Source organism: Anolis carolinensis, unplaced genomic scaffold (assembly GCF_035594765.1).
Source record: "Anolis carolinensis isolate JA03-04 unplaced genomic scaffold, rAnoCar3.1.pri scaffold_12, whole genome shotgun sequence".
Classification (NCBI taxonomy): domain Eukaryota; kingdom Metazoa; phylum Chordata; class Lepidosauria; order Squamata; family Dactyloidae; genus Anolis; species Anolis carolinensis.
Window position 1 is genome coordinate 24,327,161 of NW_026943823.1, and position 15,758 is coordinate 24,342,918.

Genomic DNA, 15,758 nt, shown 5'->3' on the forward strand with positions numbered 1-15,758 from the left:
TTGTAGGAATTTGCACCTTGTTCAAACACAAACCCACCTCAACGTGAGTTTCTTTCTCAGCCCTACTTGTCTGTCCCTCCAATTCACAATTGCAGTCCCTACATCCCGGGGCTTATAGTCAATCCCTCCCCATCATATCAAAATCAAGGTCTCCAACCCTACAAAAACAGGAAAGGTTTGAGTGTTGGAATTGGTCTCTGGAGGCCTGAGTTTGCACCTCTGCTTTGGTGTGGAAAAGCACTGGGTGACTCTGGGTGAGTCACACTCTCTCAGCCTCCAAGAAGTCCATGGCAAAGCCACCCTGAAGAAATCTGGCCAAGAAACCGCACAATACGTCCGGAAGGACTGCAAGGCACACGAGAAGAACAACCTGTCCCTTGCCAATATCTATCCCACACTCCTCCCACCCTTTTTGATATTTACGGGAAAGACTGGCTGGTTGGGTTGTTGTGAGTTTTCCCGGCTGCCTGACCATGTTCCAGAAGCATTCTCTCCTGACGTTTCACCCACATCTATGGCAGGCATCCTCAGAGGTTGTGAGGTCTGTTGGAAACTAGGCAAGTGTGTGTGTATAGATAGATAGGTAGATAGATAGATGTGGAATAATGTCCAGGGTGGGAGAAAAACTCTTGTCTGTTTGAGGCAAGTGAGAATGTTGCAATTGGCCACCTTGCTTAGTATTGAATGGCCTTGCAGCTTCAAAGCCTGACTTCTTCCCGCCTGGGGGAATCCTTTCACAGTAAACAAAGAGTAAGACTAAAAAAAAAAAACCAGGGAAATTCCAGGCAGGAAACAATCAGGGCCAGCTAATATCTTCCTACAAAGGATTCCCCCAGGCAGGAAGCAGGCAGGCTCTGAAGCTGCAAGGCTAATCAAGGTGGCCAGTGGCAACAGGAGTCGAACAACTACTTTCAAAGTAAGGACCGCACAACTGAATAGGAAACAACACTTTCAAACCAAGAATAGAACATTTTCCAAACTGTGTAATAAATGAGTATTTGCAGGGCTTGCTAAACAGGCTGATTTTCCTTTTTGGGACACAGTTTGAAATAACTTCTGCGGAGTCTACTGTCAACATGGCACGTTGCTGCTAACAGAGTGATGTCAATGGGCAGCATTGGGAAACCTTTTCCTATGTCCCAAGTTTTGGGGATCCAAAGTTTAACATGTGAAAACATGACTCCTTAGCCCGGTCTACCTGCATCTGATGAAGCAAGGCTATCAAAAAGCCCATTGCCGCCAACTTCTTTCTCCGAAGTGGGCTAGAAGATCCCTTTTGCAAGTTGATGCAACTATGCCTTTGATATCTATTGGGGTTTTGCAGCAAACGTGAGTCAGATTCTACCCCCAAATCTTGGGAATCAATGAGACGTTGATGTTGTTGGCTGCAATACTATCATTCGTTTCCTGTTATGATACCTCTCCTTGGCAAATCCCTACCAACTGCGAGCACACGTTGTGCTCTGGGATAAAACAAAAAGCAGAAAAATCTTCCCGGCTTCTCTTACTTGTGGGTCTGAAAGCTTATTTATCCCACTGACAGGTTAAGAAGTTGGTAGCATAGGCTATTGTAGATGAAGAAGTCCATTTCCTGAGCCGCATCCCACAGAGCGGATTCTGAGCCCAGGAAAGCTCCCATCTCCGTGCTCTTTATTATGAAGCTCCCGACTCTGCTCTAAAGTGTCACAAGAACGGCTTTCAAACTAATAGGACAGCAATGGCTTTGATGATTCCTACCTGGCAGGTATTACATTGATTCCCCTTATTCTAAGCAGGAAAAAATCCTCTGTAAAGGACTGGGAAGAGTTGCCTTTCAGACAGAAACCCAAAGGCAGAAAAAGCAGTTCAATACGCAGTAATGCTAAGTAGTAATTACTGTATTTACAAATTTAGCACCAAAATATCACGATGTATTGAAAACATAGACTACAAAAATGCGTTGGATAATCCAGAACGTTGGATAAGCGAGGCTTGGATAAGTGAGACTCTACTGTATAACATGATGTTTTGGTGCTTAATTTGTAAAATCATAACCTAATTTGATGTTGAATAAGCTTTTCCTTAATCATTCATCATCATCATCATTTAATTACTTATTAATCGCCCTCCATCCACGATGCTCTAGGCGATTTACAAGATAAAATTGTAAAGGATAAAAATACATACAGTAGAGTCTCACTTATCCAACGTAAATGGGCCGTCAGAATGTTGGATAAGCGAATATGTTGGATAATAAGGAGAGATTAAGGAAAAGCCTATTAAACATCAAATTAGGTTATGATTTTACAAATTAAGCACCAAAACATCATGTTTAACAACAAATTTGACAGAAAAAGTAGTTCAATACATAGTAATGCTACATAGTAATTACTGTATTTACGAATTTAGCACCAAAATATCACGATATATTGAAAAAATTGACTACAAAAATGCGTTGGATAATCCAGAACGTTGGATAAGCGAGTGTTGGATAAGTGAGACTCTACTGTACATACAAATCCCTCCTTATTATCCAAGATATTCGCTTATCCAACGTTCTGCCGGCCCGTTTATGTTGGATAATAAGTGAGACTCTACTGTATATGGTTATTGTGGTATGATTCTCTCTATCTATCTCCTTCCGAAGGAGCTTTTAAAGAGAGGCGGGATGGCCATCTGCCGGGGGTGCTTTGGTTGTGGAGGCAGAAAGGGTTGGACAGGATGGCCCGGGTGGTCTCTCCTATGAGAAGCGCCCGTTGCCTGGACCCTTCAGGAAGGCGAGCAACAGGCTGCGAGGGGGAGGGCAGGAGGGCCGGGGTCCCGGGCAGCCACTCACCGGCGTTGCGCAGCTTGGGGTTCCGGAGGACGGAGAGGATGACCAGCGCGTTGCCCAGCAGGTCCGCCACGGTGGTGAGGAGCAGGACGGCGGCCAGCGAGTGGCGCGCCCCGCGGGGAAGCCCACCCGCCGACGCCGCCGCCTCCTCCGCGCCGCTCCCGTTGCCCCCCGGAAGCATCGCCGCCCCCCAGCAGCACCCATCGGGCGCCCCGGCCCCGTCCCCGAGAGAAGAGAGCCTGGCGGGGGGCCTCCTCCTCCTCCCCTTCCTCCCTCCACCACCGCTACCCCCACCCTCCTCCTCCTGCCACTTCTCCCTCTTCTGCTCCTTCTCCTCCTCCTGTCCTTCCTCCCTCCACCACCACTACCCCCACCTTCCTCCTCCTCCTCCCCTTCCTCCCTCCACCACCGCTACCCCCACCCTCCTCCTCCTCCTCCCTCTTCTGCTCCTCCTCCTCCTCCTCCTCCTCCCTCCACCACCACTACCTCCCCCTCCTCCTCCTCCCTCTTCTGCTCCTTCTTCTCCTCCTCCTCCTCCCCTTCCTCCCTCCACCACCGCTACCCTCCTCCTCCTCCTCCTGCCACTTCTCCCTCTTCTGCTCCTTCTCCTCTTCCTGTCCTTCCTCCACTACCTCCCTCCTCCTCCTCCTCCCTCTTCTGCTCCTTCTTCTCCTCCTCCTCCTCCCCTTCCTCCCTCCACCACCGCTACCCTCCTCCTCCTCCTCCTGCCACTTCTCCCTCTTCTGCTCCTTCTCCTCTTCCTGTCCTTCCTCCACTACCTCCCTCCTCCTCCTCCTCCCTCTTCTGCTCCTTCTTCTCCTCCTCCTCCTCCCCTTCCTCCCTCCACCACCGCTACCCTCCTCCTCCTCCTCCTGCCACTTCTCCCTCTTCTGCTCCTTCTCCTCCTTGCCTTACTTCCTCTCCTCCTCCTCCTCCTCCTCCTTCTTTCCTCCACCACCACTTCCTCCCCTTTCTTTTCCTCTCCTCCTCCTACTCCTTCTTCTAGTTCTTCTCCTCTGGCTTCCTCTCCTTCTCCCTCTTCTCCTTCCCTCCCTCTGTCCTTCCACCCTCCACCACCACTACCTCCCTCCTCCTCCTCCTGCTTCTTCTCCTCCTTCTCCGCCTGTCCTTCCTCCACTTCCTCCCTCCTCCTCCTCCTGCCACTTCTCCCGCTTCTGCTCCTTCTCCTCTTCCTGTCCTTCCTCCACTAACACTTCCTCCCTCTTCCTCCCCTCCTTTTCCTCTCCTCTTCCCTCTTCTGCTCCTTCTTCTTCTCCTTTCCTTGCTTCTCCTCCTCCTCCTGCCACTTCTCCCTCTTCTCCTCCTTCTCCACTTCCTCTCCTTCCTCCACTACCACTTCCTCCCTCATTTTCCTCTCCTCCTCCTCCTCCCACTTCTACTCCTCCTTCTAGTTCTTCTCTGTTTTTGTCTTCCTCTCCTCCTCCTCTCCCTCTCCTTCCTCTTCTTCTTTCCCACCTTCTCCTCCTCCTCCTCCCCTCCCTCCACCACCCCTTCCTCCCTTATCCTCCTCCTCCTTCTTTTCTTCTTCTCCTCCTTCTTCTTCCTCTCCTTCTCCTTCTTCTCTCTCCTCCTCCCCACTCACCTCAAGGTGGATTTGGGGCTCCTTGGGTCTCCCTCCAAGCTCCTCTCTGCGGCCTCTTCACCTCACTTCCATGCCTGGAACATACCATGTTTCCCCGAAAATAAGACAGTGTCTTATATTAATTTTTGCTCCCAACGATGCTCTAGGTCTTATTTTCAGGTGATGTCTTATTTTTCCATGAAGAAAAATGATCATTTATTATATGCTGCACAGTAGTTGTCATCACAAACCAGCATAACCAGGCAAACTCTGAATCCTATCAAGAATTTCTTGTTACTACCATTATTTCCATGTACAACACTCTATGGTGCGTACATTTACCAATCCTGCATGCTCTGGTGTTCTGTTCGGCAGGCATGCTTCCAAACAAAACCTTTGCTAGGTCTTACTTTCGGGGGAGGCCTTATATTTAGCAATTCAGCAAAACTTCTACTAGGTCTTATTTTCTGAGGATGTCTTATTTTAGGGGAAACAGGGTACCTCTATGTCTTATTCTATTCCCGCTGCCTAGAAACCTAACCTGCACTCTCACATACACAAAGAAGAGGGAGAAAACCCAGACAGAACAAGTTGGAGATCGTGTTCAGCACGGAAGGGCGACAAGTCAGGAGAGAAGTGACTGCCAGTATTGTGCTCTCCAAAAAGGCATGCTGTCGGAGCGTGGAGAAAATCCAATTACTTGGAGCACTCGTTTTATTACTGACTAGCTTAGGGACCCCGTGATGCCCAGGTTAGCTTTCTTTTTTTAGACTAAACATTAGAAGAACAGGTGGGTCGCATTATTGCTTTGCTTGGCTATTGGAAGATCTGTGCACAATGGGTCCTGTGAGACGCCGGTTGCAGAAACCGAGTGTCAACTTCTTCCGTGACGGCTTCAGAAAACCTGGCAGAAATGCATCCAATTGTCTGGTGATGATGTGGAAAAGCGAATAGTGGTACAGTAGAGTCTCACTTATCCAACGTAAACGGGCCGGCAGAACGTTGGATAAGCGAATATGTTGGATAATAAGGAGAGATTAAGGAAAAGCCTATTAAACATCAAATTACTTTATGATTTTACAAATTAAGCACCAAAACATCATGTTATACAACAAATTTGACAGAAAAAGTAGTTCAATGCACAGTAATGCTATGTAGTAATTACAGTATTTACGAATTTAGCACCAAAATATCACAATGTATTGAAAACATTGACTACAAAAATGCGTTGGATAATCCAGAATGTTGGATAAGTGAGTGTTGGATAAGTGAGACTCTACTGTAGTTAAAGAGCACATTCTAAGGATTATTTCTGCGTTTGATTTATTAAAATATTCCCATCCAAACTGAAGTAACAAAGGTGGAGGCATTACTTTTCATTCAGCCCTCGTATATCACTGTGAGCCCATCAAAACAAAGTACAAGCATTATCTGCTTAAATTTTCTGCACAATGACACAAGATAACAGGGGATATTTCTGCCCAAGTTTCAAAAATATTCAAATGTAAGCTGAAACATCCTCATAGTGATGGTTGATCCATTCTACGTGTGGAGACAACATCAAGATGCTTCCGGGCCCTCTGAGTGGTGAAGAGATGTCTAAATGCTGCAAACATTATAAGGATTATTTCTGCGTTTGATTTATTAAAATACTCCCATCCAAACCCAAGCAGCGAAGGTGGAGGCATTACTTTTCATTCAACCCTAGTATATGCCACCCTGTCTCCTCAAGAGACTCAGTTTCCAACATAGCAAAGAAAATCTACAACAACCTAAAACCATACAACAACTAAACATAATATAATAATGAACATAAGTACTCAAAACATATAAATCAATCAATAAGGAGATAAGAACAAGGCTTGTCTGTAAGATGTCACTCCCCGGACTATGTTCAGATGCACAGAGATTTGTTTTTAAAAGTCTTGTGGCTTTTTTTTCCCGTTCCGAAAGGACACCAGCAGAGGGAAGCATACGAACAGCATCCGAAAGGGGCTCCCGGTAATTAAATGCCTCAAAAGGACCGATGCCTTCCTTCCTCTGCTTCACTTGATGAAGAAGGCTAATTGTCTCAGGTTTGGTGGATTCATTTCTTGGCGGAAAAAACAGGAAGGGATCCGTGCTTCTTTGAAGATGGTGTTTGGCCACCTGCCATTTCTTTCATTATTATGTATTGACTCAGATATATTTGAAGACCAATTAATCAGGGCCATTACTTTTCGTCCGTACGAAGGTTTTTTTAAAAAATCCATTAATTTCAGTGAGGCTCAGCCTCAGAAGAAGGCAATGGTAACTAACTAGAGTTGTGCGCAGATCTGTTTCCCTTTGTGACATAGGTTCTTTTGTTACTTTTTTTTACCTTCGGGAGTATGTTATGAGAAGCCCACTCCTGCTATGAAAGTCAGCTCAACATGAAAGCAAGCGAGAGCCAATCATTGCAGGTGCTTGGGAAAGAGAGTGTGTGTGGGGTGCAGGCACAGCACAGGTGCCTGTCTGCAGCTCAGCACCTCCTCTAGAGTAAACTTGCTTCCTTGCCTTGCGGACCCAGCAAGCGCACACCTCTGCCTGTAGCCAAGCACCTCCTCCAGAGTAAGAAACAGGTAAGAAGCCTCCTTGTCTGCAGCTGAGCACCGCCGCTAGAATAAACTTGCTTCCTTGCCTTGGAAAGTGTGTATGGCGTGCAGGCCCAGAAAGCGCATGCCTCTGCCTGCAGCCAAATGCCTCCTCTAGAATAAGAAACAGGTAAGAAGCCTCCTTAAAGCATGGGCCTACCTGCAGCTGAGCGCTTCTTCTTTAGCCAAGCACTTAAATGCCTAAAATGACAGAAAGGGAGCCTGGGGAGCCTCCCACTCACAATGGGCCAATAGAAAATGGATCCTTCAGCACCCCAGAGTGAAAATCTGCCCTCAAAAAATGGATTGGAGCCCCCACCAAAAGCCAGGACATGTAATGGGTCACAAGACTAATGGCAAACCCATCCAAAAACATCTTACCATGATTCACATTAGGATCAACACCCCCAAACCCTGCCAGTATTCTCAGTTGGCCATGTCAGGTCTGTGTGCCAAGTTTGATCCATATCCGTCGTCGGCTGGGTTCAGGGTTCTTTGGATAAGAGTGAACTACAATTCCAGATCCGAGGTCAATCATCCCCAAACCAGGTCTGTGTGCACAGTTGGCTACATTGGGTTTTGTGTAACAAGTTTGGTCAAGATCTGACATCAGCTGGATTCAGTGCTTCCTGGATGCAGGTGAACTACAACTCCCAAAATGAAAATCCGTTCCTCTTAACCCCTGAAGTATGTTCTGTTGGTCCTGGGGCTTCTCTGTGCCAAGTTTGGTCCAAATATATTGTTGGCGGGGCTCACAGTGTCAGTGGAGGTAACTGCAAGTCCCGTCATCCATGGCAAGTGTGGTCCAGATCCATCATTGGTTGGGTTAAGAGTGCTCTCTGGATGTCGTGACACACCCTTGCTACATACACACAGACACATTTTTCACTTTTGTTATGTGTATAGATTATAGGCGGTCCCAGATTGGGACTTGCTGCTCTGTATGTGTAAAACTTGGCAGGTTTGCCAACATGCCCTTGAACACATGTTCACTCTCATGGCTGCCGCCTCTGCTTCCAGATCCTAATTTGCATTAATTAATTGTCAGCTAAAAATACCCGCAGTGTTTGTCTTCATTCTTCAAAGCACGGATCACATCAACCGATCTGCTGGCACCTATATTTAGCGACAAAGAAAGCCCGGCGCAACCTGCTTCCAGTGTACAGGTGCATCTTGAGCATCCGCTGAAAAGGGCATTGCAAAAGCTATGGCTTGCTCTCGCACTCGGCCAAAGGACAGGATGCTTCCGTGATTGGGAATGGATATGTGAATGGGGAGAAGAGGGTGCAAAGGGATGGGAAAACCCAGGAAAGAGAGGAGGCCAGAGCATGATGGTCAAGATCAAAGAAGAACGACCGCAGGAGCATCCTTCGTCCAGCAAGGAAAGTGCAGGAAACCTTTATGTTCAAAATAGTCTTTCTTTGTTCAGGGAAAGGAGAACGATGCTCGATGGTGCCACCCTGCGGCCTTTGGGCATCACTGCTTGAGATACGAGGGTTGAATGAAAAGTAATGCCTCCTCCTTCGTTACTTGGGTTTGGATGGGAATATTTAAATAAATCAAATGCAGAAATAATCCGTAGAATGTGCTCTTTAATGACCACTATTCACTTTTCCACATCATCACCAGACAATTGGATACATCTTTGCCAACGATTAACATGTTTTCTGAAGCCGTCACAGAAGAAGTCGACACTCTGTTTCGTCAACCGGCGTCTCACAGGACCCATCGTGCACAGATCTTCCGATAGACGAGCAAAGCAATAATGTGACCCACACGTTCTTGTGAAATGCCGATGATGCTTGAAATTTCTCTCTGAGTGATACGACAATCATCCTAAATCAATCTGTCCACCTTTTGCTTGTGAAACTCAGTGGTTGCTGTCACAGGACGTCCAACTCTTTGTTTGTCACGCAGGTCAGATGTTCCCACCTCGGCATCTTTAAACTTACTCGCCCAATGACACACAGGACTCACATCAACACAATCCCCATAAAGAGCTTGCATTCTCTGGTGAATCTCCTTTGGGGCGACACCTTCTGCTGTCAAGAATTCAGTGACTGCACGTTGCTTAAGTCGCATTAATAGACCGTCTGCACAGGGTTCCATACTTCGCACTTTAACAACACAACCATCCAATGCTAAGGCTTCCTGCCAAATGGAACTAACTGTAGAGGAGAGTCTACTGAACAAGCTGGTACTTGCAGCATGCCAGGACTGCCATGTGTTGAGGAGTTCCGAAGGTGGAGGCATTACTTTGCATTCAACCCTCGTATAATATAATGAGTTTGGAATATTTTTGAACTACATTATATGGGTCTACACTGGCCATATAAAGCAGTTCCAAATCTCTCCAGCAGTCCATATGCTGGGTCTACAGCCATTCTGAATCAATACTCAATCTGCCAGATCCCTGGCGGATGGGACCAAACCAGATCTACTACAGCTCCTGCTTTCTATAGAAACTGTCCGAATATCCACACAGGTGCTGCCACCTGGTGACATTTGACCCTTTTAAGGCCTGCGATTCCTTATCCCAAGTGCACATTCTCAAGACAGTTATGCTTGGTATGTGGTTCAAACCATGCACGTTGTAGGTGACAGATGCAGTAATAAAACAGCAGGATATCTTTGCGCTGGAGGTTTAAGGCAAGTCATAGTGAGAGAAAGACTCGTGCGGTGGGTTCTTTTTCCTCTCCCTGGAGTGGCCTGCATTCCCAGCTGCCTCCTGGAACTAACTTAGGGAACGCTGCTATGAGTCAGGGCTCTAAAATAGGCCTGTTTACACTTCAGAAAAGGAGAGGAACAGTGCGGACGGGTTGCATCCACCCCACTTCCCTGCTTCCTCGCATCCTCTGGCCGCCTTTGCCATAGAACGAATGCAGTTTGACACCACTTCGGAGCTATGGAATCCTTGGAGTTGTCGTTTTTGCAAGGACTTTAGCCTTCTCTGCCAAACTGCAGATCTCCAGATTCGAGAGCACTGAGCCATTCAAGTGGTATTGAACCGCATTCATTCTTCAGCGTAGATGCGCCCCAGGATTATTTGACAAAGACAGCTAAATAAAACGATGGCTCTTGTGATTGCATAGCACTGACCCAGGGCACTTAACGTGATGCCGAAGAAAGGAAGAAAAAGATACTGTATATACTCGAGTATATGCCTAGTTTTTCAGCCCTTTTTTAGGACTGAAAAAAAACCTCCTCGGCTTATACTCGGGTGAGGGTCCTGGTGGGCTTATATTCAGGTCGGCTTAGACTCAAGTATATATGGTATATTTATTATTTTTCTCTATTGTTATTTGTATTGTTACATTTATTATTTTACTCTATTAATTATTATTTTTACATTTATTATTTTACTCTATTATTGTTGTTACTTGTACATTTATTTTACTCTATTTTATTATTAATAATACATTTATTATTTTACTCTATTATTACATTTATTATTTTACTGCATTTATTATTATTATTATTATTATTATTACTATTATTACATTTATTATTTCACTCTATTATTATTAAAAGGATACATAAGCACATTTACATTGAAGAAGATGAAAATAATGATTTAATCAGAGTTGAACAGTCATATCTTAAATTACAGTTTGATGTAAAGATTCAAAAACATTTAAACAACTGATGCCTCAATTAATGTAATTTTATTGGTATCTCGGCTTATACTGGAGTCAATGTTTTCCCAGTTTTTTGTGGTAAAATTAGGTGCCTTGGCTTATATTCAGATTGGCTTATACTCGAGTATATACGGTAACTAGATAACTAAAACTAAAAGTATATAGAGACTTATTAAAAGAAGAGGTGAACTTAAAGAACTTAAAGATCAACAATATATAGAAGAAACACTGACTTTTCAAAAACTTTGGAGACTTGGAAGCAGAGGCTGGATGGCCATCTGTCACGGGTGCTTTGAATGTGATTTCCTGCTTCTTGGCAGAATGGGGTTGGACTGGATGGCCCATGAGGTCTCTTCCAACTCTATGATTCTATGATTCTGAGGTAGAGAGAACCTCTGCTGAACAACTCTTCTGACAAGTCAAGAAGTTCTTCCTCATGTTGCTGTCATTTGAACTCATGGCTCCATTGAGTCCTAATTTCCAGGGCAGAGAATACAATCCTACTTTTTCTTGCTTAGGGCACCCTTTCACATATACATGACTCCTCTCCACCTTCTCTTCTGATACTAAACATGCCCAGTTCTTTAAGATGCTCCTCAGAGGGATTATTCATGGTCTCCAGGCCTTTGATCCTTTGAGACTCCTTCTTCTCTCGTGAACTGTGGGACCAGGAACACAGTCTGATTCCGGATGAAGAGGTCTGACCAAAGCCAAATAAAGAGGCCCAGGACTTCCCTTGATCTGGACATAAACTCCTTTGGATGCAGACCAAAATCCCATTGGCCGTTTTATCTGCTGAATCACACTCTTGGCTCATGTTCAGCTTGTTCTCCACAAAGACTCCAAGATCTTTCTCACACGTCCTGTATCTTTGCATTTCATTTTTTTCTGCCTAAGTGTCATATCTTGCATTTGTCCTTGTTGAAATGCATGTTGTTAGTTTTGGCCATTCGGCTCTCTAATCTGTTGGGGCCATTTTGAATCCTGACCCTGTTACAACTCTATGAACCGCATTCTATGTCAGGGCAGCTCCGGCCACAGCCTGGATTCCATGTGTTGCATATTATGCATCGGCGCGATGTCTAAAACACTCAACCCTAAAACAAATAATGGGCTTAAATAAGCCCAGGGCAAACAAGCCCTGCCTCTGAAAGGGCCGAACAATGGGAAGTTTGGTTGGAGGCTCAGTCCTCCTCCTCCTCCGCCCTATCCAATCCCTGTTGCAAAGTTCTGCTCCCCATGTGACCGTACAACTAGCCTCCCACTCCTCCCCATTGGGGGAAAACAGACAGTGGCCCCATTTGTCTCCAAGGTCTGTCTTTAATTAGCGGAAAGAGGAGAGGTTTGTCTCCCTGGGCCTGCTCTCCGCTTCCTCCCCCTTCTCATGACACATCAAGGGAGAATGCGTTTAAGAGCAGGAATGTCAGCAAAACAGACAAGAGAGGGATTGTGCCCGTGTTGACTCGGCCCCTTCTCCCGCAGCCTTCTTCCCTTCTTGAGTTGTCATTATGCCCCATAGGACTCTAATATATGACAACCTATTGTAACACCCCTAGGCAGCGCAAACACTGGGAACCAACACGGAGGCCAATATACAATCTAATATCTTTATTAAAGCAATAAAAGTTTCAAACAAAAATAAGCAGAGTAGATAGTCAAACAGTTGACCTTTTAGGAAAGATCAGAATTAGTCCAAAGAATGAGAGTTTTATGTCCAATATTAAAGTTCAAAGTCCAAAATCCAATAACCGAAACACACTCAAACTTATTGGACGTTTGAGTGAGGAAAGGAGCAAAGTTCCTCAAGAAAGTACTTGAAATAATAGTCCAGAACAAGGTTTCAAGGCAAAGCAAGGCTGTTCGTGGTGGATCTGAAACGCAGTCCAAACTTGGCAAGGGACAAGCCGTTATGGCCGGTCTACTCGAGAGTAAGTGCGCCAATGGGCTGCTTAGAAGCTCAGGATCGAGAGACAATGTATTCTTCCGTTGAAGTCCAGTTGACACCGCAACAAAGATTCTCTGCACAGAACTTTTATTGAAGTCCAAGAGCTCCCCCCAAGCAGGTGCGTGTCTCCCCAAAAGTTCCCAAGAGAACGAGCTGCTAACAATAAGACGCCAGATGCCTGCCTCCTCAAATCTTCCCAAGAGAAATGACTTAGCCACAATCTCCTTGCTCCACTAATCTCACACTTCTCCTTAAACTTTGTCTTCGAGAGCGATCTGTTTGGAAAGTAGCCCTTCTATCAAATTCTAAACTCTCCAGCGATCCGGGAAGAGCCGGCAACATTTCAAGGGCATTCTTAATTGGCTCTGGCTCTGCAATGTCAACAGGAGACATCTGGAAAGGGATAGAATCTTGCTGCGGTGGGAAAAAACCCAAATCTTCTTCATTTTGATCCGCAATGGCTGCTGGATCAGGGGCCAAAGGTACCTGAGACATCACACCTATCAACTGCATTAAGGGCCCGTCCACACTGTCGCACCTCGGGTTAGCTTCACCTTGCTAAAGACACCAAGCCACACACAGGAAGTAGTCTTTTGTAGTTTATTTAGAAAATAGGCAAAAGATAGTTTGTAAAAGGGTAAAAGTTCAGTTCCAAAAGGTAGGTACAAAACCAAGGCTGTAAGCAGTAAGTCCACAGAAACATAGAGCATAAAACAAGGTCCTTTTCATAGAAGCCAAAAATCCCAGCAAACAGAATATATCCACGAGATATTACAGGAAAGCAGACCTGCTTCTAGATCAAGCGATGGAGTTGCATTGACAAAGAGCTCTCTGTGAGCAGACTGTTTTAAACTCATGACATAAAGGCGTTCCGTTGCCCTTTGAACTCTCGTTTATTGGCTATGCAAAGGTTTCTCCACAACCCTCTAAATTCTAGTCTCGTAGCCCAATCGAGATCCCCAGATTCAAGGCCACTGAGTTCGTTATTAGGCGGCAAAGCACTATCCTCCCTTTCCACTCCCTGCACCTGAAATTCCTCGTTAGAAACAACATCATGATTAATTCCCATGGGAACAACTCCCTGCTCTTCATTTCCCACAGCTGGAACGCTCCTATAATTCCCAGCATCAGAGTCATCCTCAAATTCATCCTGAATCCCATCATTATGCACATATAACCCAGAATCTTCATCAGAGTCATGCAAAGGCAAAGGCTGAGCCACAACACACACAGCCATAGAACCCAGAACGTCATGGCAGAAAATCCCACATTATCTGCATTGAACTGGGTTATATGACAGTGTGAACTCAGATAACCCATTTCACAGCAGATATTGTGGGATTTTCTTTTTTTCCCAGTTTTTTATTTAAATTATAGAAAAATTGTGAATTTTACATATTCAGTACTTAAAACTTATACATTCTTTAACAAATTTGCAATACAGAGTTATGTATATCATAGTTCCTATAGTATTTTCACTCTCTAGCTATATTAGGTAAAGGTAAAGGTTATCTCTTCACTTCCTGGTGAGTCTTTAATCTGGAACTTTGGTTATTAATTTCGGTTAGCACGCTGGCCAGGCAATTCCCTCTCATTTTATTGTGCTCTAAATTGCATGAAATAAAATACCTTCATGAATCCAATCATAAGGGATGGAATTCACTATACAATCTCCTAGAATCTGCTAGAGTTTGGTTTCAGAAGCAGTGGTAGGTACCAGAATCCACGGATGCTCAAGTCCCATTATATATAGTATTTATTTTATAGATGCAATAATAAAGTAATATAGTATTCCTTATACACACCGGAGAAATCAAAGTTTGCTTTCTGGAAGTGTTGTAATATTTTCAGGACATATATGATTGAACCCATGGGTAAAGATACAGAAGGTCAACGGCAGTAGCTGCTGATGTCGACGGGAAGGAGAAAAACAGGGAAAGGATGGGGAGTGGTGCTGCTTTTAGACATAATTTTACTTATTGTTCCAAAGCAGCTGTCTATTTACAGGAGAAAAACACCAACAGAAATAATAGACAAGGAGAGAAATTGAGAGAGGGAGGCAATCCTTATTTTATTTTCCTCCCAGGGCCTTTACACGTCTACCTTTCCTCTTTTATTACTCAGGATTGCATACATTCGATAATTTAAAAAATATCCAAAGTTGATAACAGCTGCTTTGCAATAACACTGGTCCAATCCTTTGGGATGCTCAAGATCCTGGCTTTTTGGAGAGCTGAATTCAAATCCCAGACTGCAGGGCATGATGGCTCCACCTATTTAAAGCTGACCCTAACATGTCAGAGAAATTAAGGGCAGAAGTATTTATACACTCCTACTTGGATACTCAGAGTGCCGTCAAAACAAGCCCCTAATGCAGACTGAGTAAATAGATCCGAAGCCTTCCCTGTACAATACTGTCAGTGTTTCTCTTTGCAAATCCCACTGTACGAGCAGGTGAATATTCTTGGAGAGGTTTCCTCTTGAAGAATTTATTGCTGCTTCCCCCCCCCCCCCCACCTCCCCTCAATTACAGGAGCCAGGCTTTATGGTCCTGAACAAATTGCTTTGTGAGAACATAATAGATGTACACAAGAACATATTATGCTCTTAGCAGCAGGCTCCGTTAACAAACATGGCGTGAAAATGTATAGGTCAAGAAGAGAGATGAATAGGGACAAAAGGGGGGAAAGGAGGAGATGATAGTAAGGAGTGACATTATCTGAAGACAACAGAAGCAGCAACAACCCGGCACTTGTGCCGTAGATACCCTCCCATTAATCCCCTCTCAACCCACTTTCTCAGCTCCTTTTAAATTGTCCCAGCTTCTTTCTCCTCTCTCCACTTTTCCCCTCTGTTGTCCACTTATTTCCATTGTTGCAAACCAAGTTCAAAATAGAGGGGTTTGACAACAAATTAACTTTGAATGAACCCAGCAATGTAAAGTAAAGTAAACATCACTTAATTTAAGCCTAAGCCTGACCAAGGAGCCATGGGATCATGCCTCACGCACCTGGGTTTCAAGGACTTCTCACGGAGCCTCTCCGAATGCCTAATTAATCTATCTTTCACTCCCTCCATCTGGAGACCTAATCTGACATCACGGGAAAACTCCCCATCAACTGAAGGCTGTTTCCCAAGAGAAATTGGTCTTTCATCAGTTTTCCTTTCC

General features: G+C 44.9%; 1 protein-coding gene across 2 annotated transcripts in view; it reads right to left on the reverse strand.

The window, feature by feature from the left end:
• The window catches only part of gpr50 (G protein-coupled receptor 50), a 35,977-nt gene extending 24,199 nt beyond the window's left edge, over nt 1–11,778 (reverse strand). The window contains exon 1 of one of the 2 annotated variants that reach the window (XM_016996340.2): nt 10,878–11,778. In XM_016996340.2, the coding sequence (XP_016851829.2) occupies nt 10,878–10,989 (112 nt within the window). In that variant the 5' untranslated portion in view covers nt 10,990–11,778. Of the gene's footprint in view, nt 1–2,815; nt 3,044–10,877 lie in introns of those variants that run through there. The other variant, XM_062964051.1, reaches the window with a different exon arrangement.
• Nucleotides 11,779–15,758: the final 3,980 nt, after the last annotated feature.